Source organism: Daktulosphaira vitifoliae, unplaced genomic scaffold, assembly GCF_025091365.1.
Source record: "Daktulosphaira vitifoliae isolate Bord-2020 unplaced genomic scaffold, ASM2509136v1 Scaffold_15, whole genome shotgun sequence".
Classification (NCBI taxonomy): domain Eukaryota; kingdom Metazoa; phylum Arthropoda; class Insecta; order Hemiptera; family Phylloxeridae; genus Daktulosphaira; species Daktulosphaira vitifoliae.
The window spans coordinates 19,956-45,919 of record NW_026099586.1 but is presented as its reverse complement, the minus strand read 5'-3'; the positions used below and the strand labels follow the sequence as shown (position 1 = coordinate 45,919).

General features: G+C 25.3%; 3 protein-coding genes across 3 annotated transcripts; all 3 read right to left on the bottom strand.

Moving 5' to 3' along the window:
• Positions 1 to 1,299: 1,299 nt before the first annotated feature.
• On the bottom strand, positions 1,300 to 14,874 carry LOC126908826 (uncharacterized). Its single transcript, XM_050691126.1, has 6 exons — positions 14,488 to 14,874; positions 5,075 to 5,236; positions 4,806 to 4,976; positions 2,910 to 3,119; positions 2,606 to 2,781; positions 1,300 to 2,025 (listed from the first exon to the last, which is right to left on the bottom strand). Exons 1-6 carry the CDS (start codon positions 14,573 to 14,575, stop codon positions 1,807 to 1,809), a joined length of 1,026 nt encoding a protein of 341 aa, XP_050547083.1. The 5' UTR covers positions 14,576 to 14,874; the 3' UTR covers positions 1,300 to 1,806.
• Positions 14,875 to 18,703: 3,829 nt separating this feature from the next.
• On the bottom strand, positions 18,704 to 22,046 carry LOC126908829 (probable phosphoserine aminotransferase). The gene is made up of 5 exons (XM_050691131.1): positions 22,002 to 22,046; positions 20,105 to 20,199; positions 19,871 to 20,040; positions 19,554 to 19,811; positions 18,704 to 19,489 (listed from the first exon to the last, which is right to left on the bottom strand). Exons 2-5 carry the CDS (start codon positions 20,144 to 20,146, stop codon positions 19,375 to 19,377), a joined length of 585 nt encoding a protein of 194 aa, XP_050547088.1. The 5' UTR covers positions 20,147 to 20,199; positions 22,002 to 22,046; the 3' UTR covers positions 18,704 to 19,374.
• A 391-nt stretch (positions 22,047 to 22,437) lies between these two features.
• Positions 22,438 to 25,961, bottom strand: LOC126908831 (probable phosphoserine aminotransferase). Its single transcript, XM_050691133.1, has 3 exons — positions 25,925 to 25,961; positions 22,950 to 23,059; positions 22,438 to 22,860 (listed from the first exon to the last, which is right to left on the bottom strand). The coding sequence occupies exons 1-3, from the start codon at positions 25,944 to 25,946 to the stop codon at positions 22,729 to 22,731; spliced, it is 264 nt and encodes an 87-aa protein (XP_050547090.1). The 5' UTR covers positions 25,947 to 25,961; the 3' UTR covers positions 22,438 to 22,728.
• Between the last annotated feature and the right edge of the window lie 3 nt (positions 25,962 to 25,964).

Sequence of the window (25,964 nt, the reverse complement as noted above, 5' to 3'; positions counted from 1 at the left end):
TACTACAGTATTCAATTTTTTCTTTAATGACAAAATATACTTAAAAAGGTAATTATGATTTGGTTAATTCGGTGTACATATTTTATTTGACACACATATTAGTCGTTCAATTATTTTTCTAGCGGGAACGACATAGAATAACAAAATTTAAATATTTTTTTCGTATAACTTGGTTGTTTTATTTACTTTAAAAATAAAAAAGTTTTAAGAACACCGAGTATTAATTTTGTGCAGAGCCTAAGGAAAAAACTTTAAGCAATTCCAACAACAAGTTTTTGTAGGCAAGCTTTAAATAAATTGTATAATGAATAGAGATCAGAATTATGTGCATTTATAAATTTTGTTCGCGCCATTTTAAATGAACTCAAGTTGTCCAAATTTGTTGAGAAATATAGAATAGCATAAAAATATATTCGGTTTTAGATGGAATATACCCTATTTAATCCTCCAACATTATAACCTTGGTAACAACGCGTTACTAAATTTTATTTAAAAATGCATTTTTTATTTTTAAAACAATTAATAATAATTTCTACTGGCTAATGATGTACTCAGAATAACTTAACAAAATTCATAAATGCATATAAATTTGCTCAAGTAATTATCAAATATACTTACTCCTAAAACGAAGATAAATGGCTTCCTATTTAATTGCACTACTATTTATAATAATGCTTATAATATATATATATATATATATTAGTTTAATGAGTGTGTTATGTTATTTAAATAAGATTGCTCTAAGTCATAATCCATAGAAAATTCATTTCTCTAATTTTTTAGTATTGTAATTATTTTATTTCTGTAAATACTTCATTTCATTTCTAAGAAAATTAAGTAAAAGTTTTTTTTTACAATATTTAAAAAAAGCTCAATATTCTTTAGACTGTTCAACATTCTTTTTATATTAATAATAATTTAAAAGAGCCATTCCAAATTTTAAAACTAATCAGAAAAACTACTTTATTTTGGTTAAATATTTGAATTTGTGTCATTGTTATTCGCGTAGTTTCATTATTCAATTTAAGAAAGCTTAAAAAAACGTGCAAATTTTTACTTTTATTTAAAACACTAATTTGTATTGTTTAGAAAATTTATCAAATATTATCGCAACTACACCTAAAATATTTTATATTAGTACTGATAAAAAAAAATTTCAGTTCTGCTAAATTATTAAAACTTAATTAAAAATGTAATTAAATTTCATTATAATTAATGTCATTTTCCTTATAATCTATAATTTGGACTTTTTTTTTTTTTATTGTAAACATCCAAATGTAACTTTAATTATCATAGAATTTAATATAGCGATTTACATTTATCCAATAATAAAGCACATGTAAGTTGATAAGTTGATAAGAAGAGTAACATTGATAAGTTAAAACAAGTTAAAGAGCAACTTAAAAGAGAAATTTGATTGTGTATAGTATAATTAAAGCAAAGTGCAAATACTCGGTACAACAAGATGATACTTGATTTATAATTTATACACCTTAGTGTTCATGAGATGTATCATACTAATTATTTTTTTTCAAAACTATATTTCATTCAACACGAATATGTGCATCAAAATATAGTTACGTAAAAATCATATAAAAATATTTTTTTACAATTGAGAGTACGCTTTATTTTTGGAATATAATCCATATGCAAAAATAAATCGTGTAGTGTAAGTGTAATTGAATTTAATAGTATGATTTATGATTTTAAATCTGTGGGATTTTTAACCAAATTATTAGGTGAATTTACATTAAATCCTATTGAATAACACTAAATGACATTTCAAAATCAATGCAAACAATGTCTTTAATTTTCCACTGTAGTTTCCTCTGATAACTTTTGATGATGTTCTCTTGTCGTAGATTGATGATGTGTTAAAGGTTCCATGGGAACGACCACAGCGTCCGGACTACAGCTAGGAGCTGAATGATGAACCAAGGCTTTGTGCTCAATGCGACTTACAGATGATGTTTTTGACTTGTCTTTTGAACTTAAAGCATTTTGACTATTTCTCGAACAAGCCTCCTATTAAAAATATCTAGTTAATTTTCATGGAATATTATATTAACACAAAAATTAACAATAACGTTAAATGAAACTATCAATCTTAATTACTTTAATCAAATATTAATTTATTTTATCCTATATTTAAATATTCGAGTAATCAAAAACTAGTAATAAAATTATTTAAGGATATATGATAGACTATATAATATACATATAAATTCACAAGCCGTTTATTAAATAAATAAACAAAATCGTTTATTTTTTGGTGAATTGGATGGAGTTATATAAAAAATTTCGACTGATTTTTTTATTAAGTTAATGATCATTATCAAAATATTTTCATTTAATTTACACTAAAATAGTTTAACAAGAATACATTTTTGAGTGATTTAATATTTAACAAAATAAACGTTATTTTATGAAAACTGGAGAATGATTGATGAAGACATCAAAAACGAATGAACAAAAAAATTATCTTACACGTGCTTATAGGTTAAACAGCTGGATTTTTGACATTCCCAATTGAAACATATAGATTATAAATTCAATACAAGGATATTAGGTATGTTTTATTATACATTTTAGGTCAAGTATTTACTTTGGAACTGTTGTGTATTAGTTGCTCAGTCGAACAATGACTAGGCGGTGTGCCTTTGGCTTCTCTATTCTTAGTCGAGTGTCTTCTCTGCTGGTCCCTTTGATACCATTTTAAATTGTACGCTTTCAAGGAAGAAGTACTGTGTACAGCTGGGTCACTACCCGTCTTGCCGTAACCTATTTAATTGACACAAAAAACAGTGATTAACTATTGATTTAACTACGGTTGCGTTTTTATTTCATTTTATTGATGCGGACCTTTATTTTTCACATAAGTTGTTTGTAAAATTTTAGTTATTACTTACCCAATTTTTTTGCTCTTTTCGTTTTTCCTGGAGAAGATGAAGGTGTTTCTGAAGTGGATGGTCGACAAGAGATCAAAATGAAAGCAGCTGCCCTAGCTGCACCTACCCTGTTGTTATCCTCATCTTTAGTTTCCAACTGTCCGGCACTACTCTCCTCTTCTTGATGAGCTGACCCTTCGGATGTACCGTAATGTCGACCAGAAGATGTTTCTACATAAAAATAACAAATTTATTAATTACAAATATTACATAGACAAAATATACATTTTGATATATTCAAAAATTAAAATACTTGCCATCACTTCAGACCATATTAAGGACAGGTTAGAAAAACTTTTAGGTGTGAAAAAATACTAAAAAAAATTATACATAAATAAAATGAATTTTTAATTTATTAATATGTATATTATCCAATTTATTTATTCATTTATGTTTTAGGTACTCTCTAAAAGTTATTACTTGTTCTAGAGTGCAATAAAAACATATATTCTTAAATAAATATATCCGAATTTTCACATATATATACTAAAAGTTTTTAACGAATAAAATTTTAATAAATAGTTATACAAATTTTATTAGTGTGTATGAATTTTCAATACTTTATATAAAAATTACTCTATTTGGGTGTAAAGTAAAGCGTATACATGTATTTAATAAATGTAAATACCTATCTAATATTTAAAAAAAATTGGTTATTTTTATTTACATATATTTCTTGATTTATCAGCTATTCATTATTTAGAGTCATCCCTTATAACTTATAAGGATGTCAACTTTAATTTTTTTAATGATAAAATACTTAACTAACTAACTTATAAAATATATAGTTAATTAATTAAGAAAATGACTTCACATTAAGTTATTCACTTAAAATTTCATACAATAAAATTGGCCAACCTTTGACTGGGCGGATTTTGTTTATATATGCATCAAAAGACCCGATTTTAATCAAATTAAACATAACATCAACGAAAATTTAAAAAACCTAATTAATTTCAGAAATTAAAAAAAAAAATTATGCTACCGTTAAAATAAAAAAATCGCAATTTTGAAAAAAATTACTGTCAGATACCATTTGTCACAAATAAGACAAAATTAAAATTAATTATTTCAAAATAGCCATTTTTTACCTCTTTTCTTATAAATATTTTGTTGGGTTGATTATAATTCTAGAATAAGTAACAATTAAGTTACAAACATTTTAATATATACCTTATGTATTTAAAAGTTTTATGTCCAATTATTAATATAAGCACGTTAAAAACAATATTTATCCTTAAAATTAAATATTTCATGAAATTTTAAAACCCTATCATACACCTTATTAATGATAACATAACACATAAGTAAATTTTACAGTTTCTATTCTATTCTCCCAATGAAATACATTTATTTGAAGTTACAATTAGTTAGACTATTAAATAGGTAAACCTCCATTGACAGTTGTGTATTTTAAATGCTAAAATATCCCATATGGAAATTACAATCTCTGGATTATTCTATCTATAAAAATAACTTAATACTTTTGTTTTATCTTTTATTACTTAGGTAAACAATTTTTGTTTAACTTTATAAAAAATGATACTTACTATCATTTGTACTAGTTTTAAATAGCTTTATAACTATTTAAAAACCTTGCCCCTAAATTTATTCATATTAGAATTGAGGAAATCTTATTATAAATAAAAACATGAATTATTAAATGGCCGTCTCGTGGGTATTCTAGGGTAAAGGCCACGTGTAAAGAAAGTCTCGTACTGGGAGAAAGGCTTAAATAAGTCTGAAGCGGAGGCTTCTGTTATAATACTATAGTGTAGCGCGGGAAAACCAGGTGGTGTCTTAACATAACACAAAACCCGGTATAAAACGAGTTAAAATCGATAAATGGCGACCTACTCGTTTGACGCGAGCAAAGCAGCTTGTTGGGATATAAGTTGGTGGTCGGGAAATGCCGTGGCCTGGAAGCGGTGGACAGGCGCAACCCGAAACAGATAAGTGCAGAGAACACTAAAAGACCAACTACGACACCAAGAAGCGACGAACCGCCCGTCCTGCCATCGGATTCATCTGTGCACACGCGACAAAATATAGCATAAGTATTATTTATTATAGTCTTAGATTGTTATTGTATTATAAATAGTAAAAAAATAAACGATTTCCAGTACCTTGAGCACAGAAGCTACTTCGAGTATTGGTAGGCCTGGAAACGGTGACGATGTGGTATCCCTGTTTACACTTACATATGGCATTGTGGTCCACCTGTGCGCACACCGCGTGCTTGTCGTGAAGCTGACACGTGTCATCTTGAAAACACTGCTCTCCCAAGTCTACAAATTTAATTGGAAATTAAACAAAAGTATTTATTTATGCGATCACATTGATAAATTATATTAATAAAATCTAAAATTGTCATAATACAGTCCAAAAAATTATTACCAATAATTATTGTAGTCTTATTAACATCTGTTTTTAAGAGCCTCTCTAAAAATGGAATACTATACCTTCATATTTATGTATACATAATTCAATCTAAAAACAAAAATAATCATAGCCACCAAATGCAAACAAATAACAAAATATATCAATTAGTTGACTTCTATATAATATTATATGATGGATTTTTACTTTTCTCCATATTGTAAGTCTTATATTTTGAAAAAATATATCAATATTATATTATAGAACTATTTACCCAAATTACGAATATCACTTGTCTATTTATAAAGATTTGGATGACTAAATTCCTCAACAAGTCGGAAGCTTTTTTATTTTTATTACTCGATATTGCAATTTCAAAATTTTAACAATTAGAAAACTGTACTAGAAATATTCAATACATTTTGAATTTGAAAAAAACATAATTTTTATTTTCTATAAAAATTGATAATACATTTTTTTATTATACACGAGTAATAGAAATATAAACATAGTAATTACTTTAATTTAAAACAAAATTAGAGAATGTATCTAAACTGAAACTAATGAATGACATAATAAAAAATAAATATCATCTTTTTCTTTTTTTATTTAATGTGATTTCTGCACAATTTAGTTGATATTATGATGAGTATATTTTTTAATTAATATTTTTCTGGTATACATTCACTTTTTTTTACATCAATGCGTCACAAAATAGCAATAAATTACAAACATTATTTTAAAATCACTAAACAAAGACAAAAATTCCCTGACTAAAATTTATATTATTTTCCGAGTTTTATTATTTTGTAATATCAAATCTTAATCAAATAAAGAACGTCGAAAAATGAAATGTCAACAACTTTTTGTCGAGTGCACTCACCAAAGTTATAGCTTAGAGTAGAAATAGAAGTAAATTCAATAATAATATAACACTTCACAAATGTATAGCGAATTGTGTTTGACATTAATATCAGTATTCGTCATTCCTTTTGTACCTATTTGATATTTTCAAACGCGAAAACAGTAATTAAATGAATGGTAACAGTAATCTTATTTTAAAATGACGTTTCGAAATTCCCAGAAAAAGTAATGAGATTTTAAATAACAAATTTATTTTATCAACAAAAAACTGATTTATTATTTTAGAAATTCATTTATAAAGTTAAGATGACAATACAATTGAATATTGTATTATTTTTAGCAAAACTTCATATTTTTACTGTAGGTTATTTTAAATATCTTTNATACAATTGAATATTGTATTATTTTTAGCAAAACTTCATATTTTTACCGTAGGTTATTTTAAATATCTTAAACAAATTTTGAATCTACATTTAATCTTAATAACATTAAAAATCATTTATGTTTTTAAATCTATTACTGAAAGTTTTTTAATTTAATTGAATAAAAGAGTAAAATTTGGCAACAAATAATAAATTGTTATTATTAATATGAATATAGTATAGTAACTTTAAAATGAAACTTGATTTAATTATTTTTTTTTTACAAAAGAGGGTATAGCTTTTAAAAGTTATAAAAGAACAAAATATTTTGTCCGTAATAATTAAAAACAATTTGCAATTGCTTAAAAAAAACATTTTGGGTATTAATAAAATATATTCTCTTATATTTAATCAATTATTAATATTTCAATGTGTTTAATTTTTCCAGAGCATAAATCTGTTTGAATAACATTAAAATATCTCAAATGTTTTAATTAAGCTATTAGAACATTATTTGTATTTTAATATTGAAAATCAATAAGTGTTTTGAACAACAGTACTAAAATGAATAAAAAAAATAACATAATTTTAAAATAAGAACAAAAATATATAAATTATACCACAGTTATCCGAAACGAATCGATGAGAAATAAGCGCAATATTATCAGTTGTTTAGGTGAACCTATTTTTAGTTTTAGATTGAACTAATCTCATTTATCATAATATTATCATGACTGTCTTATTATAATATGTGTACAAGGTGATTTATTAAGAATACCAGTCCTAATTTTTTCGTTAAATAATATTTTTTTTATACAATGTANCCAGTCCTAATTTTTTCGTTAAATAATATTTTTTTCATAAAATGTTTTAAATAAAATTGTATTTACTTTTATGTACCATGATTTATTAAAAGTAAATTTTAATAATGAACTATTTCCAAAGGTAGTTTTAAGGGGTAACCTTCAAAAATTAAATGACAGTATATAATTATTTTTATATATTAGATCAAAACTAGACAAAATAAAATATCGATGAATCCATAATCAATTCTGTAATATTACTTTCTAATTTTTATAATTTAAGGTAAAGGCGAGAGTAATTTTCTCATTTTTGTGCAATGAATAAAACTTGAGGAACACTAACACTACCACGCTCCTTACCTCATCTAAATCATTACATGATAATAACTCGAAAATTAATAATTCGAATAAAACATTTGTACAAAAAAAATGGTAACACAATGGGGACATTGCATAGTTTGGATGAACAGAGTGAATATTAGTCTGTGTTCACTCTGAAATAGATATTTTTTAAATTAATTCATTAACAATAAAAACAAAAATAGTAGCATAGTGGTGTCACTAAATAGTTGGGAAAAGTATAGACAACAAATGACAGTGATTAAAATCACTAAGTATAATACACGAATGAATTTATTATATTAAATAAATTTAACATGAAGTTAATAATCAATAATTTAATATTATCATTTTTAAAAAGAGCAGCCCTCTTCCTTTTAATATTATTGTTGAATTGACATTAAAAGTAGAAAAAATTCGCCATGAAAATATTTATAACGAACACTTAAATCTTATTTATTATTTTTTTGTAAAAGGTCGACGATAAATTGAGATACTAACCTTCCCCTCCTAAGGACTATAACGTTTGACACAAAATTTAGGCATAAATAATCAACAAAAATAAAGTACAAAATTATAACAACACGAAAAACAGTGATTTTTACATAAAAAGAACATTTTTTTTTTTAACTTCGGAGAACGTTTACGTATAGGAGACAAGTAGTCGGGAAAATTGTTTTAAAAATAAAATAAACACATCATAGTAAGATTAATACTTTCTCATCTTTGCATGGAAGCTAAAATAATTACCTAATGAAACATTTGGGGTTAGTATTCATAATAAATTACACTGTATAACAAAAATTTCATTTTTCTTTTTTTTTTTGCTAAAACATGTCTTGCACAATTATCATAACTGATTTTTATTAGTCGAGTTTGAAATATTTTTTTAATAAACGCAATTTAAATCACAGTATTATTTTCTCTAATTTTAATCTAAAGTTTAAAATCATAAATAACACAATACAAAATATAGTACTGTTATAATAGGTAAAAAAAGTTACTTGACGAAAAACATATTTTCTACAACAGTATAGTAATAATCAGACACTTCGTTATTATTATTATTATGTTATTAAACGTACATTAAGTTTGATGGAATTAATTTAAAAACTATAATTTAGTTAATAAATATGGTTAAATTATTTATAATAAAACAGTATTATATTTATACTCTGATAAATTTTAACTGTAAGAGTAATGAACTACATAATTGAATAATGTTTATTAATATTTTATGCAAATCTGTACATGATACTGTCGTGCTCCACACGTTAAGCCCATGAGGGCACGTTTGCTAGGAAATACTGATTTGTTAGTTAGATGTATGTAAATTAATTTAACGACTTCACTTAGGCAGTAATGCAATACCGTACGTGCATAAATAAATAAATAATTTACACAATAACAAACAACCTGTAGCCTTTGTATTTTCATTCCTATCAATAATTTATACGTATGAATTTACTAAGCGAATAACTGAAAAATATATATTATCATTACGTTAATATGTAGGATTTAAAAATATGTATTCATGTTCATAATTAATAGGATTACAAATTATTATAAAAAAAATATCTAATATTTTAGTTTGTGTGTTATACATTAAAATACTAAATATATTGTTTTTTTCTAAAGTAAATAATGTTATACAAAACTACTATTTCATATTTATTTAAAAAAAGTCAAAAAAAAATAAAATAAGTTCTTAATAATTACAAAAAATAATTAATTGTTTTCAATAAACTATTATGCTCAAATCCTACCGAACTAAAAATTAGACATTTAATTTAAAAAAAAACATTTTATGTAAAGTAATTAATCAAGATCATTGGTCATGATTAATTATAAAAAATGCCATTGACTTCGTTTTAATTCTAGTAGATCCTAAACATTAACTTTATTCGTGCCATCATCAACCATTTCACTGGAATACTTTCTATTACACTATATTTTTATATTGAGTATTTTTATCTAAAATTAATCAATTATTTAATTGCTTTTTCATTTGACCATTTCATTATTCTTGAAACTATTTCATGAAAACGCTCTTTATTCCGATCCGAAATCATACATTAGCTATTAATTTTTTTTCACCCATTCTTTTTAATTAAATAATAGAATTATAAATTAAAGCGTTTTAAAAAACAATCTGGAATATAAAGTACTAAAAACTTTGAAGTTAAATTTACCAAAGAGGATATTCAATTTTTAAACAATAATGTCATTAGGGCTGTGAATTATTTGTATTTATAAATTTTGTTAAATTATTTTGAAGACACCGTTAATTAGTACAAATTATTATTAATTAACTTGAAAACTTAGTAATGTGTTATTACCGATGTTACAATTTTTTGGGGGTGATTAGTGGAGTCTATCCCCCTTAAAACTAGTATCTCTACATTACTATATAATCCTATGACTAAGTTGTATAAACTTGGGACCCAAAACTTAGTTCAAATGAAATTTATAAATACATATAATTCCCAGCTCTAATCATCTTCATCATTATTCTCAGTTTAATGATCTATTCAGGACCTACACTGCCATTAGTAGGCTCCTTAATTTTTCTCTGTCCAAGGTAGTCCTGCGCAATAGTTATTTGTTATATTCGATAGTGTTAGAATAATCGATTTTATTTGATTAATTAATATACCCGATCAATCGAATATACGTATAGTCTTATATAACGAAGCAATATATACACTATATGTAAATCTGTGGCGTATTTAAAAAAGGCACGTGCTCTACAATTACTGAGCTATGCTAATATTTTATCAAGATCCGTAATAATGTTAAAATATTTTATTTAAAATAATTACATAGAATATAGGCTATAATACATTTTTATATTACTATAGCAACAATAACTATCATCAAAATATAATAAAATAATATGCTGAATTATCATGTAATGCGAATATTCTGATATTTAACTTAGCAATTTAAATAGCACTTGTTTAATTCCACACAGTACCAATACTGAAGCCTTATTCTTAGAGAACAAATATTTTATTGTGCACTCGACAACAAATATAGTAAATTATCATTGGTTATTATTATAACTATAGTGATTACAGATCGGAATTAGGATATGTATTTATAAATTTTGTTTGCATCCTTTAGTAGGGTCTCAAGATCGAACAACTTTGTGGTAGGAACGTAAGATAATTTTGGGGGGATAAACCCACAAACTAAAACCTCGGTAACAAAACAGTACTAAATTTTCAATTTAATTAAAAAAAATTTGAACTGACTGATTGTATATTCGAAATATTAACAAATATGGTACATTAACAAATCAATAAACTTATATAATTCCTGGTCTAATAATTATGAATATAATTATAATATATAATTGTTGCTTGAAGTGCTTAAGGATTTTCCATGTTTACAGTTGAGTCCAAAACGTCAGAACTCAACTGTAAACATGGATAAATCCTTAAGCACTTCAAGCAACAAGACAATCCGTGAAATCTTTAACATATTTATGTATAATTGTATTATAATTATCTTTAATAGATAAATATCAAAATAATCACTACGTAGCAATAAACTTAAAATATTTGTAAACTCCTAATATTTTTGGAACTTCACTACCGAAATCTTCCTAAAATCTGCCTTTTATGTCCGTTACAGATCCTTCATTATATTTCTATTTAAGCATATTTAATGAACAAGTTGGAATTGAAAATTTACTTTGTCCTTACAACATCTACTCAAAATTAGTATCCGTTCATAAAGTCATAACATGATTATTTTGTTATTAACCTAAATGATAAAATAATGCAAAAATAAACAAACATCAGTTCGTTTTTAATGTAAAATCCATTGATGTAAATTTCATTTCGTATGAAGGAAATAACAATGATATGAATAGGTTATAAAATCAACAGGTTGGGTTCTACAATTTTTTTTTCATTTTAACGTTTTCTGTATATCGTGGTTGTGTTAAAACTGTAAAAAGTATGGTTAGAAATTCGGCATTTGGAACGTACATGGCATATTAAAGATGCAAAAACTATTTGTGCGAATATCTTGAACTTACATTTAATCGACGTGAGGGTGTCTTCAGCGTACGTCGACAGATTTAAGAATAGTCTGGAAAAATCGAATGCTATTAATTCCTTTCGAGGTAGTTTACTTTATCATTATTTCTATTTAAACAATTTCGACGAAATAAAAGCTTAGGCGAGAACATTTTATAGTAAGTTGGTTTACGATTTTCCCTAAGGTCTGAGTTATTTAAACATTAAACTCGGCACATAATTAAAAACCGCCTATTAAATGTATATTAACTTTTGGCGAAAAGTTTAACGCATATTAAGAATTTTCACATTATAATTTTTAATAATAACCACAAATAATAACAAGAAATGTTAAGTAGAAAATTCAAGTATAAATAGATTGATTCAAAAGAAATATAAAAACAGGCTTCAATTTAACCTTGTTGAGTAAAATATTTAAGAGTGTTCTGTTTTTAAGTAACTATTCAATTAGTAAATAAAATATAAGAAACACACATTTCATTTTTAGTAATTTACATTAATTTTTGTATAATTATTTTTACAACAGTATCTTTAAATATTTAAAAATTGATAATTTAAAATAAAATAAATCATTTTCTATTTTATTATCATGTTAATAAGAGATCTAAAAATGAAAAAAGAAACACTTCCTCTGTGGCCATATATAAATGACATGTTTGGGTAATACGTTTGAAACTTATTTTATTTGACAGGTTTAAGTTTAAAAAGGTTTAAGGGGTGTAATAGTTTTTTACCCATTTTAATCATTAAACTTTTTGTTAATTATAATTTCCAGTAGAAAATCTTTGAAAAATACTGTAATAATTTAACTTTAATTCAAGTGGAAATGGCCCAAAGTGGAAAATAAATCGCAAGGTGGAAAATATTGTTCATAACGACAATATTTTTCGAGACGTGAATAGTAGAGAACTGATAAAAGAAAAACACTTTATCGTTAATTTAACACGTAAGATTAGCCTGGAATCGAAAATACAACTATAAAAGTCTAAAAGTCGTAAAATGATGTCCATAAACTTTGAAATAAATGCTCAGTAACTCATTTTCAAAATCCTATTCTTGAGGTAATGTGTATGCAAATGGGTAAACCAATTTAAAGTAATAGCTAAAAGTGAAGATTTACGATCAATGATTCGCAGAAGCTTCGGTTAACCTTAACGAAAATTCTACAGCTAGTCGTTAAGCACTCAAACTGTGATGATTTTTGGTACTTTACGAGGAAATTGTCTAAGTCCTTTTTGTATTTTTACTAGAATAATGAAATTTCAAGTACCAACATTTGATATTAGTAAAAGCACATATCAAGATATAATAGTCTAATGAATATTTATCAGAGCATTGAAGTACTACTATTCTAATAAAATTTTGATTTCGTTTAAATTGATTAAAATAATAAAAAAGTAAGGGTAGCATAATAAGCTGCATTTTATCTTACCCGCAGTCAGCTACATTAATAATTTATAGTGTAATATAGTTTTAATGAAGATATAATCCAATGCGAATTGATTTATTTTCATTGACCATTATGTCACTGTTTTGTATACTACTCGTTAAATATATCAACATTTTTAATATAAATGGAATAAAATTAATTCACCGTCATCATTTTACCATTACGATTATTTATACATCGAACGGAGTCGTGTTGCAGTCGACCAAAGATAAAATGACTATATATAGACTCATATTAATATTCTTGGCGCTAATATAAATAATAAAAACATCCGTAAGACGTTTACCGCAATGCCAGTTGCCGGTAAGCAAAATGCTAAACCTTTTACTTACTATATAAATCGTTTTTTTTTTACATTCCAAATAATATTACGGTGAAATTTTGCATGATGTTTTCAAAATGAATTCATCGATATGACGTGACGGATTCTGTGTAAATAATTAAACAGTAAACCTTTATAAAAAAAGGAAAACTTTTAAAAAATTCATGGTCTTAAGTACCAAAGACATTTTAATAAACGTATTGATAATTTTTAAGATACTTTCAGCGTTTTTTTCACGTTCAATACAGCTGACAATTGGACACAATTTTATTGTAAAAATAAGTTGTTTGATGAATCAAACACGATCCTACAGCATTTCTATGAAATTTGTGTAATCTTGTGAAATATGACGCGTAAAGAATGTATTATACTACACCATTAACAATACATTTTCACAAGTCATAACTTAATACTAATGGTCGTTCAATCGAATTTTTTAAATATTCTTGTAAATAACAAGAGCTAACGAGCCGGACGTAAAAATACAACAATATTTATGTGACAAAAGAATGTTTGAAATGAAATATCAACTATAAAAAAACACTCATCCCGTTCGGAGCAATAAAAAAATACACGTATAATACCTAAAGGACATTCACTTGTGTTTTCAGCACGTTCATTTAAATCTGGTATTTTTTCATAACTTAGATATAAAATCTTTCAATCCGTCTCAAAGGTTCTGTGCTCTTAAACCCCAAACGATACGCACCATATATCCCAACGGTTCAATACAAAAAGGACTGCATCTGACAACCTTTAAACTTTAATCTTATCTCCTAACATATACCTGGAAATAATGTAAGCTTTTGCAAAAAAAAAACAAATAATAAACGAGAATCGATGACACAAATGCATTGTCATGAGCTTATACTTAGAAAAATGAATTTTCATTTGCAATATGCACAAAAAGTGCAACGTGGGTCAACGCCCCACCACCAGGATGTCTAAGAGGATAGAAGTGATGATGCTACCTGTTTGTGTGTTATTGTTCGGGATTTGTTGATCGGCGAGAGCGCAAGCGCACAACAAGCACATCCATCGAATCCATCTGACCAGCATTTCATGTCGTCGGCTCGTCGCGGTGGTCGTCGTTAATGCTTTGCCGCCGATCACTTAAGCTCTTAAGGAAATTATGACTGTCGTTACAAAAGTTGTTGAGTTGATTGCATGTGAGGAGATGGGGCACGACTTTACAGATCTTTGCAGGTGGGTCAAGATTTAGAAATTAACTAAAAGAGATGAAAAATTATCAATCGAAGAAAAAATCGTATTGAACGGTGTTTTGGTGAGCTAAAGACGTTAGCGGGTGCAAAATATGAGGCACACCATAGATGTTTGTCCGAGAACTGCCGGTAACGACGCCCCCACACTCCGTTAGAGCCGTGGCGCAGTTCCGATTTTGCCGCCGAGTGGATGCGCTTTGGGGAGACACGCACACGGCGCTCAGTGGTAAAACAATCTACTCACCGTCACCGTATTTGAGTGGGTGGCTGGAGGTGAAATAGAGTTAGAGTGGCATAGCGAGAAAAACAAAAATTTAAATCACATGATTACAGTAGTATGTGTGTATCTCATGTATAACTAGTTTGCATATTTGCTCTTAAGAATATTATCATAAACTACAAATTATAGTTACTATAAAGTACTAGCGATACCTTGCGACTCACCTGTTGATACATTTTTTTCTATCAGTGAAAATAAATAAAAACTAACGGTAATAGAAAAATCGCATCACCTAAAAATATTAAATTCTTTATTTAATACCGAAAAATGTTTTATCATCCTCGAATTTTATAAAAATTAATAAAATATTATACAGTTACATTTTCAAAACATAACTAATTTTTTTGTTTGGGATTTTTAAGATACTAAACTATCTTATATTAGTATCTAAAGATAATAAGATGATCAAAAGACAACTTTAATTTCTTTAAAAAATAACAAGTGCTACCAACTAGTGGGTCATAAAATACTTTACTGTCGTTATAATGAAATTGTTTCGACGCAGCTTATATGTTTACTTCGCAATTTTCATGAAACAAAAAAAATATGATAGCTACTATTATATTAATACTCGGTTTGTTGTGTTAAAAACTTTATTATCTGTATTATAAAGTACACTTTTTTTATCAAAAAAAAAAAAGATAAAAAATAAAACGTGTATAATATATGATATGTAATTTGGTACAGAATTCAAACAACAAAAAAATATCTTCAATGAATAAAATATAATATACATCTGAGTAGAACACTATACACTGCACGTCTTCAATTACGTTTTATTGAAAAAAATTTAATCCCATGGGATAAGTTAGGTTGAGTTATATGATGACTAATTTAAAACTGTCTATTGTATGACATTGATATCGAATTCTAAATCTCAAATTATGTCGAATTTAATGATAATATCAATGTAAATAGTAATAGGAATTTTTTTTATATCAAAAACTGTTAATAATATACGATCAATAATTCACAAAGAACTATATTCGAATCGTTATTTATAAAATAAAATTAAATAATTTAAGTAAAAATATATTTAATTTATAATTTTTACAATTTAACTTCTAGACATTTTACACTAAAAAATTCATCATAAAGCAATATTTTTTTCCTAAGATTAAATTGGTTTTTACCAATATTTTTTAACTTTTTAAATAATAGTACATATTCGCAGTCCTTGTGAATGCTGATCAAAAATAACTTTAACTAGTAACAAAAAGATTTGTAAAATAAGACACTTGAGAAAATTTGTTATTAAGAAAAAAGCCCAATTTAGTAAGTAGAAATTCAAACATGTTTTATTAACGCTTATAGTATTATTTACCCCGTACTTGATACTGTTTATTCGGAACTTTATTTGTTTCGCTTTATCTAAACTTATAACACAATACATGTTTTAAGTGAATTAATTTGGTTTTATTTTCATAAAATTTAAATAAAAATCTTTGCTTTATAAAATAATATTAAAACAAAACTGGATACTTCAAAAATAGTAACTACAATAAAGTAAATCAAAGTCATAAGAGAATAAAAACTATATTTTTCAGAGAAATTAAATCATTTGTTATTTATGATCACACAATTTGTTAAATTATATAGACAAACTTTTAAATTTTTTAATAAAAATAAATTACAACCATTTTTAAAGTATTAACACACTACTAATAAAAAGAATACAAAAAATTAAAGTCACTTAAAAATTTTATTTAAAAAATATTAAATCAAATACGAGTTCTTTTATTGTTNATTAAATCAAATATGAGTTCTTTTATTGTTATAACTAATTGTACTACATCTGCTTAATACGAAAATGATATTAAGAAACAAAATATTTATTGATACTAGTTAATCAGTAATCATATGGGAATTCCCAACGATAAATAATTAAAACTAAGTTGTATGAAGAAAAAAAAATTTATCCAATTATTGTTAGTATTTCACTTTTTGTAAATTTATAATTATAACTGTAAGTTTATTATAAATTTTGAATCATACAAATACCCAAAAATCTATAGTAAGAAAAAAAGCTGTGGAAAATACTATGTATGTTTATTAAAAATAATTCTATTATACTCTCATGGTTACAATAATTAAATTAAATTAAACGGATTAAATTTTAATGTCTTGAATTATACAAATTAATATTATCAATTTCTTTTTAAATTTTATTTGTAATAAATCTATACAAAAATATAAGCTAATTTAAATGATATCCTTAACTAGTAACTTAACTCTAATATCAATAAAATATCAAATAGACTTAGAGTTTAACGAGTCTGTTGCAAAAAAAATTCCTGTATTTGCTGTTTTAATTTATTATTTACTGAAATTTATATAATGATGACAAAAGTAAATGTGAACAAAAACTGAATGGTCACTCAATTACAATATACTAAATCTAATGATAGCAAGAAACGATAAAGCAAATAAAGTTTTCAGTTACAATTTATCGATTCTACAATTGAGTCTATAGCCATTTGGATGTACTTACTTTTATAGAGTTTTGATTATTATGTAACAATCGTTCAGTTTATAGCTTAGTAAATAAGAAAGGTAATAACCTGTATGTGTTCAAAATTATGCTGCGTTCGGGTGGGTGCAAAGGTTTTTCCAAAACGATAACAAAACCATAACGCATAAAATATATTCCAAGTAACTATCAAGTGGCAATCTACGTGACTATCTATTCTGTGATAAAACAAAACAAATTGTCAAATCTAATGTGAGCTAAAATTTCAACAGTGTATACTTTTACTTCGTTTCTATACTTAGGTATTTTTAAAGCACGTTAACAAATTTAAACTTAGTTTGCCGTATTATCCACTCGGACATTTCAGTTTCTATACTAACAAAACAAAATTATTTAATAATAATCAAATTTTATAGAGGTAAATTACTTGACTAACTTGATTATTTGCTAATTAATACTCTATAAACTAATTTTTGTGTAATTGTCGAATTATAATATTTATATAATAAAAGCTATGAAAAAATAAAACACTTGTATATTCATAAATATTACATGAAAGTTCGTATACAGAATGAAACTTTGAATAAAATCATTCACGCATTAAATTTAATGCGTAAATTTTAATTTAATAAAACAATTTATAAAAATTAAATGTAATTTGGTATATGATTTTTTATTCAATTGAGAAATAAACTTTATTAAGTGTAATTATTTTTAAAAATTTTACTTTAAAATAAAAAATGTATAATGAAAAAAGTCAAGTTCAATCAAGTGACAGTCAAATTAAAAAATGTTTTATTTCAATGGAAATTTAATAGAAAGATTCGTTGGTAAGGGGTGGTTTCGTGGTTTAAACTTCCCTATCACAATTTATTTACATGTAACAAATTTATTTTAAAAAATTGTATGGAGATTATGCATTAAACCCCCTCCTCCCATAATTAATCTATATTAACGTTCCCGTTCACAATCAATTATAATTGTCTAAACATTTTTTAAACAAAATCGTTAGTGGAGTTTTCGCTCCCACTCCTTTAATCCGGATCTGACTATGCTGATCATGATATTATGATTCTTTTATTATGAACGATCGATAAAATTAGTAGTTCAGTATATCAACCTTCCACGAATTAATTATATTAAAACCCCAAGGAAAATCTGAGATTTCATTATTAAACTTGATTATTTATTTATTAAATAAATAATTAGATTAATGATTTTTAAAAATGACTATTATTTGTATTTTAAGAATTTAAAGTTTTAAATAATCAAACATACATATAATGATACTAAAATAACAAAAGTTACAATGGTTTATTTATACATTGAATGAAAGATTTAATTAAATTTGCTTAAAAAGTACTTGACGTAGTCAAATAATGAATTAGTATTTTAACTTCAGAGGTACAAAGCCAAAGCCAAGACAACATCCAAGGTGACTTATTCAAATGTCTAACCTCTATTTATCCATTACATCGATTTATCTCTATAACTTACTTAAATAAGGCATACTTATTATATGAAATTATTTTAAAATTTATTTTTACTGTTTTTCTAATTGTTTTGTGTAATTCTTAACAAAACCATATTTGTTCACAACCAATCTATAAAAAATCTCGCGTTTATATAGTTTAGTCCATATAGTTTCTTATAAAACGCGAACATAAATAAATTTCGTTAAAGATATTATACAGATAAAATATTTAGAGAAAAATTGTACATTTTTAGAATTTCGTGGATTGTCCCATAAATAAAATACAAAATTTGACAGAAATAACTTTGTTGTAGTACACTTGAAATTGCAAAGTTAAATGATTTAAGAAACAAACATGACTATTAAAAAAGATATTTTTATTCATCTAATTGATTTTTTATGAAAACCTAGTCAGGGCTGAAATTGGGGGTGTCGTTCCTGGAACTTAATCATGAAGTCGGTCAAAACCTTTACTTCATCTAGTGTCATTGCATTGTACATAGCGGCTCGAATTCCTCCTACTAACCTGTTAAATTCAATCCATTTTTAATAATAAGTGATTTAAATAAAAAAACAACTGCTATTCTTACCTATGACCTTTGAGTTGTAAAAATCCAATATCTTGGGATTCTTTCAAAAACTGCTTATCAGCTTCAGGTCCGGTAGACAACCGGAAAGGAACTGTCACACGACTCCTATATGCACTATCAATAGGACAAGAATAAAATCCCTTAGAGTCTTCGATGGTTTTGTACAAAAGTTGGCTTTTAGTTTTTGATTGTTCTTCCATACTACCAACTCCTCCTTGTTCTTTAATCCATTTCAATACCAACGACAGCATGTATACACTACGAATAATAGTAAATTTAGAATACAATTTTTAATTGAAATTAAAACTAATATTTACATAAACGTAGGTGGTGTATTAACTAAGGAATCATCATGAGCAAATAGTGTATAATTGAATACCATAGGGCAAATAGGACTAGGATGTCCAATTAAATCATCGCGGATTATTATCACAGTGATACCAGCAGGTCCTAAATTTTTTTGAGCACATGCAAACACAATACCAAACTAAAAATTCAGTAACTGGAAAATTATGAAATGAAATATAACACAATTATTTTTAATAAATTACCTTGCTAACATTAAACTTTCTAGTCATTATGTTGGACGACATATCACATACTAACGGTACACCGTTAGTTTCAGGGATAAAAGGAAATTCAATGCCTATAAAATTAAATTAATTTCAACTGTAAAATGATAAACTATAAGTATTAGTATGATACTGTATTAAAAACTAAAATTGTATGATTAAATTAATTTTTATTAAATAATAATACCATATTTAACTTTTTACGTTCTTATAATCAAATATATTAACATCGTGAAAATTGCATAAGAAATTAGTACTATATTAAGTATTACTTAGAAAAATATAATACTCTTTTGTTAAAAAAGTTTTCTTTAATAATTGACCTTAACAAATCAATAGCTAAACGACCTTTTTTATCCCAAAATTTATAATAAAGTTATATTTTTTAGTTTAATTTAAACATAAATTAAAAAACTGAACAGAAACAAGAACATGTTTAGAAATTTATAATGTTTGGGGCTAAAATACATTTTTCTAGTTCATTTATTTTGAAATGATTATGAACTAATAAAAGCAGATTAACAAACATTTTTATATTAGCCTTGTACGGTCAATGGAAGTGCACGTGCCTCTTATCACCACTTTAAATATGCCACTCGTAAACTTTAACTGTGGAAACTCAGTAGATTAAAAATGCCGTACTGCTCTTTTAAAAATTTAGTAAATTTTTTGACAATATTAATAATATAATGCTTAACCTAAAAAAAATATCTAAATTTAAGGAAAACCTAGTAACTTGTCCTCGAAATCCTTAAAAACAAATTTTTACAACAATACAAGTATAATGTATAAAATTTATTTTTAAAGAATAATTAATTTTAAACGAATGTACAACTTTTGTTCATAAAAAAATCAATAAGTAAAAAAGTAAGTAAAAATAAATAGTAATATAATTCTGTATATAATTGAAAGCTATGTTAAATACTATTTTGTACCATTAATTAGTTAGAACATGTAGATAACGTAAATTCTTATAACTTTATCAAAGAATAAACAATTTATTTAAAAAGAACCATATATACATAATAAAGAATGTCTATGTATATTGAATATCATTAAGTATATTGAACTCGCAATGTAGAAGATATCCAATCATTAGAATAATTAAACGCATAAATAGTTTATAAAATGTCTTAACAATATGTTCAAAGAATTATTTTTTCTCTTGTAGATATTCGTATATGAAAACGTATAAGAAATAGACCTTTTAATATATATTTGAAGAAAGTATGTTACATTCTAATTGGAAATAAAATGTATACATTTTTTCATTCATACGAAAAAATATACTTAATATCGGGGTAATTTAAAAATTTAATCTTTAATCTTAAACTTAATGTTTAGAATAAAAAATAAGCAATTTTAACAACCTAAATATCCAATAAAAGGAATTGTCCGTCCAATATCTAAAGACCGTTTAGTGTTCAATGAAAGCAATTAATAGGGCTTAATTTTTATCTTTTTGTTGTTACACGATTTTTTTGTGTAACTCTTAGTACTCTAACCTGGTGAAATTTTAAAGTGCTCACATTATTACTAGTAACTACAGTTAGTTACAATATATTTTTAGAATTTCGTACAACAACCATTTAATATTTTATTACTCAACATTTATTAAAAATAAGTTTTGCATTGCATTATAATACCCAGTTAATTTATAATTCAGTACATAATTATCGTTATATATTGAAAAAATAAAAAAGCGATCAAAAATAAATTATATACACAAACTATTAATAGTTGAAATTTTTATACGCCATACTATCAATGATTGCAAATGTATACTAAATTATTTTCAAATCATTAAAAATATACTTGATTACATAGATATGCATTATATTTAACGTTATATGTTAAAAGTAGACAATATTTTTACCATTCACAGTTTCGTTGTCACAATAATAAACAAAAGCAGCTTCTGGGNAATTAACAACAGAAAAAGGTATATATATATATATATATCTTATAATAATTAATATAGACAATAATTGTTCAATATTTTATTTAAAGTAAAAATATTTTTTGTTCAAAATTATTTATTTAATAAAAATGCCAAAACTCCAATTTAAATCTTAAAAAATAAATAATTAAGATGACAGTACATATTTCAACTTTAAAATTAGGACGATATTATAACTGTTTAAGAGAAAGTTCATAAATTCAAACATAAATAGACTGTAGATCAACGACTATCGCTAAAACACAAAAATGTTAGCAAAAGCATTTTGATATTATGAAATAGATATTAGATATCTATTTTTAAATGAAATACCTAAAAGTGAATGGAGTATGAAATACAATTTCATACTCCATAAAGTCTTCATCGGTACAACATAATTATAAATCTACCTTTTTTTGGGAGAAAGATCTAAATTATTCTGATTATGGTTAAAACTCTCATATCCTTTTTTATTTCTTCTTGGCTGACATAAGAGAAAAAAAAAATTTTTTTGCACAACATTTGCTAGTTTCTTTTACTTTGATGTGATGCCATGTTTTATATTATTCACGCTTATTATTAAATTTTTTTTCTTTAGATTAAAAATTTCGGTTTAACTTGAAAAATAATACAAAAATTGACTAAATTAATACTTTAATCATAGTTACAAGAGTTGTCTGACAGATTCAATGACCCGATTGTTTATTACTGCATATTCAGCCGATCGATGACTTAATTCCATTACACTTAGACCACAACCACAGTTTAAAATTTCATCTCTGGCTTGTTCCAATACCTGTGTAAAAATTGACATTGGGAATAGATATGAACTTTGACTAATAGTAAGACAATGTGAAAACTTAAAAATTTTATCAGTTCCTTTACTTGTCTGGGTAGTTTTGCGGGACCAGCACCAAAATTGATTACATTATTGGAGGATGACATTGTCAGTTGTTGGATTGTTTGGAGGTATGTCCTGCTCGATCGATTACCTACTAAGGATAAAAATTAGAGAAAACGACTCAAATAAGACACAACATGTGCGCTACGTTGTGCGAATACTAACTAAATGAAACCGGTTGAAGTGTACACGAGGTGCACTCACACCACTATTCAAAACTCATTTTATTAATCATAGCAATAGAACCAATTAAAATAATTTTCGTTCCAAACACATCTGTCAACCACTTGTTCATATTATCACGCAGAATTATTATTTAAAACTGATATTAATACATACGAATAAGACTTGGCTTGAATTTAAAATACACCTCTAAAGAAAATCAAATTAAATAACCAATGTGTAAATTAATACACTACGTTTAATAAGCAGTACTTAACATTTTGTAAAAAATTATAATACATTGTTTATAAAATTTTAAAAATAATTTATTTTTATCCAATCCTGTAACAACACAAGAAATTTGTTAAATATTTTCTTAAATAAATATATGCTCATATAATTGTATTGCATCAGACGCAGATCCAATTTCCGTGATCAGAAGAGCCGGTTTAATAGTATATTTATATATATAATGAGTTTCCTACAATTTTCTGATATTTCTAATAACTTTGGATCCAGAGAATACTTTGCGTTAGTTTTTAGCTTCAATGCTAATTTAAGAAGGTTTTACCGTGATGTATTTTTTTTTATGTCAGTCGATGAAAATTTTCAGATCTCACTAGACTTATGTACAGAGAAGGTATGAAAATGGACCCCGAAGGTAAAAGTTTTTTTTAAACTTCATTTTTGAAAAGATTCCGAAACAAATGCGTTTTTCTAACCTATACCAAATTATTGCTTATGAAGTGTACAACAACCTTGGTTTTAAAAGACACTTTAAAATCAAGGTTGTTAAAAAACATGATAAAATAAAAAAACCTATTTAAAACGTCCCATAAGACCAATGTAAATTAAAAAAAAAATTGGTGTTATAAACATGCAGTGTTTAAAACGTAACAACCCCGTTTAAACCTATATTAAATTAAAGTTTTTGAAATCTACAATATGAAAATAATAATTTGTCCAATTCTTCTATAAAATAACAGCTATCAAATTAAAAAAATTGAAATTTTTAAATTAAAAATACTTTATTTTCAATAATGCAAATAATTTAATGAGTATTTAATATTTAAGTGAAATTTTAAAACAAAATTTTAAAATTATGAGACTACAATATTATTTGTTCTTAATAAGAAAAATAAATAAACATATAATTTTATCAAAAAATAAATATAAAAAATAATAATTTGATGGTTGGTTAACAATTTTAATATTAATACTTATTGTGTTACAAACATTTTAATGTATAGCATAAGTACTTAGCATGGCGAATAATGCATGTAAATGATGATACATTGATTTACTTGTAGACACGTGTAAATAATTTTTTTTTTGTTTTTACATATATATTTAGATTTTATCTTTAGGAAAAAAAATAAAGGACATAAATAGCTGATAATCGAGGTGAGAACTAGTCTGTGTTCACCCTGATAGAAATTTTTTTTCTAATTTTAACATTAAAAAATAAAAAACAGCAGCACAGTGAGGTCGCAACTTAGTTGGGACAAGTATAAATGACATATGATAGTGATTAAAATCACTGTTATAAGTATAATACATGAAAAAAACTTTTATTATAGTAATTAAATGTAGTATGAAAATAAGATTCAATTATTTACAATTAAAAGTGTTGTAATTTTTCTGTAAAAATTACAACAAATTATAAAGTTATATATGTTGTTACCTCCGTGTTAAACACATATCAAAATTCTAATCAAATTTAATGATTTTTTCTAATTAATTGAAGTTAAGTTAGGGCTCTATAGGTAATATAGACTTTGTAGATATTTATCTCTATAGTAACTATCTCTATGGTAGCTCACAGATAAGTTGATAAATAAACCACATGTATCCATACTTTATCAAGAAAATAAAATGTGCTGTGTAAATTTAATTAAAAACAGTAACATTGCCTAACGTAATCTAGATAACACTTGAAACTATATTTTTAAATAAAATTTTTAAGTGGCACTTTACACCGACTAGTGTAAATTTTTGCTGCCACAGACAAAAAAGTCTGCTCAGGCCTATGTTGGACGGTCATTAATAAATGCAGAAATCCTTCCTAATAATATTTATAATTAACACTTAAAACACAATTATTTTTTTGCAAAAGTGAGGTGGTAAAAAATTATTTTTGCTGCTGAACTATTCTTCTGAAGTTGTATATATTATAACCTATATATTACAAATAAATTGTCAAATTAATGGACGTTTCGTAATGGGGGTGTTACCCTACCACAACTACAGGACGTCTTAACTTCTACTCATTAATAAGTAACGTAGTTTTCTGAGAAACAACCTAGTGGGTATCAAAGGATTTTAACAATCTCCCCTTATACATTTAATTTGAGGTTATTTTTTTCAATATTTTAAGTATTTATTGAAATAATGAAACAATAAATAAAAATAAAATCATTAATTAACTGGATATAAAAAAATTTATCTTCTTCGCAAACTAGAATATTATTATCAATAATATCCAATCTTAACCTGTTCAGGGGAATATCAAAAACCTTAAATGTCCATTTAATAATAGATGGGAAAAGATATAGGCAGTGTTTTACTATATATCCTTTTATTAACATAATTCATAATTATACTGCTATAATAGCAGGGTTGTACTACTGAATAAAATCTCAAATGGCATTTCTTTTTAATATAACTTTTTGTATAAAATCCTTCCAGTGTACAAGTTAAGAAAAATTATTAAAAATAATTGAAATCTAATATTTCTTTCCATTAAAATATAGAATTATAATTAATATTCAGTATTAAACTTGTTATCAAAACTTACTACTATCACTGATATATTTCATATATGAACATATAACCGA

Bases quoted from the DNA above. Each gene is read 5' to 3' on its own strand.
- LOC126908826 (XM_050691126.1), bottom strand. From the start codon at position 14,575: ATGCTGGTCAGATGGATTCGATGGATGTGCTTGTTGTGCGCTTGCGCT. The intron at 4,977-5,074 runs GTACTGGAAATC...GCGTGTGCACAG, and splicing joins AAGTAGCTTCTGTGCTCAAG to ATGAATCCGATGGCAGGACG. The intron at 3,120-4,805 runs GTAGGTCGCCAT...ATTTTTATGTAG, and splicing joins GCTTTGCTCGCGTCAAACGA to AAACATCTTCTGGTCGACAT.
- LOC126908829 (XM_050691131.1), bottom strand. From the start codon at position 20,146: ATGTCGTCCAACATAATGACTAGAAAGTTTAATGTTAGCAAG. The intron at 20,041-20,104 runs GTAATTTATTAA...CTGAATTTTTAG, and splicing joins GAAAGTTTAATGTTAGCAAG to TTTGGTATTGTGTTTGCATG. The intron at 19,812-19,870 runs GTAAATATTAGT...TATTATTCGTAG, and splicing joins AATACACCACCTACGTTTAT to TGTATACATGCTGTCGTTGG.
- LOC126908831 (XM_050691133.1), bottom strand. From the start codon at position 25,946: ATGAAATATATCAGTGATAGTA. The intron at 23,060-25,924 runs GTAAGTTTTGAT...TTTTATCCTTAG, and splicing joins GAAATATATCAGTGATAGTA to TAGGTAATCGATCGAGCAGG. The intron at 22,861-22,949 runs GTAAAGGAACTG...ATTTTTACACAG, and splicing joins CCGCAAAACTACCCAGACAA to GTATTGGAACAAGCCAGAGA.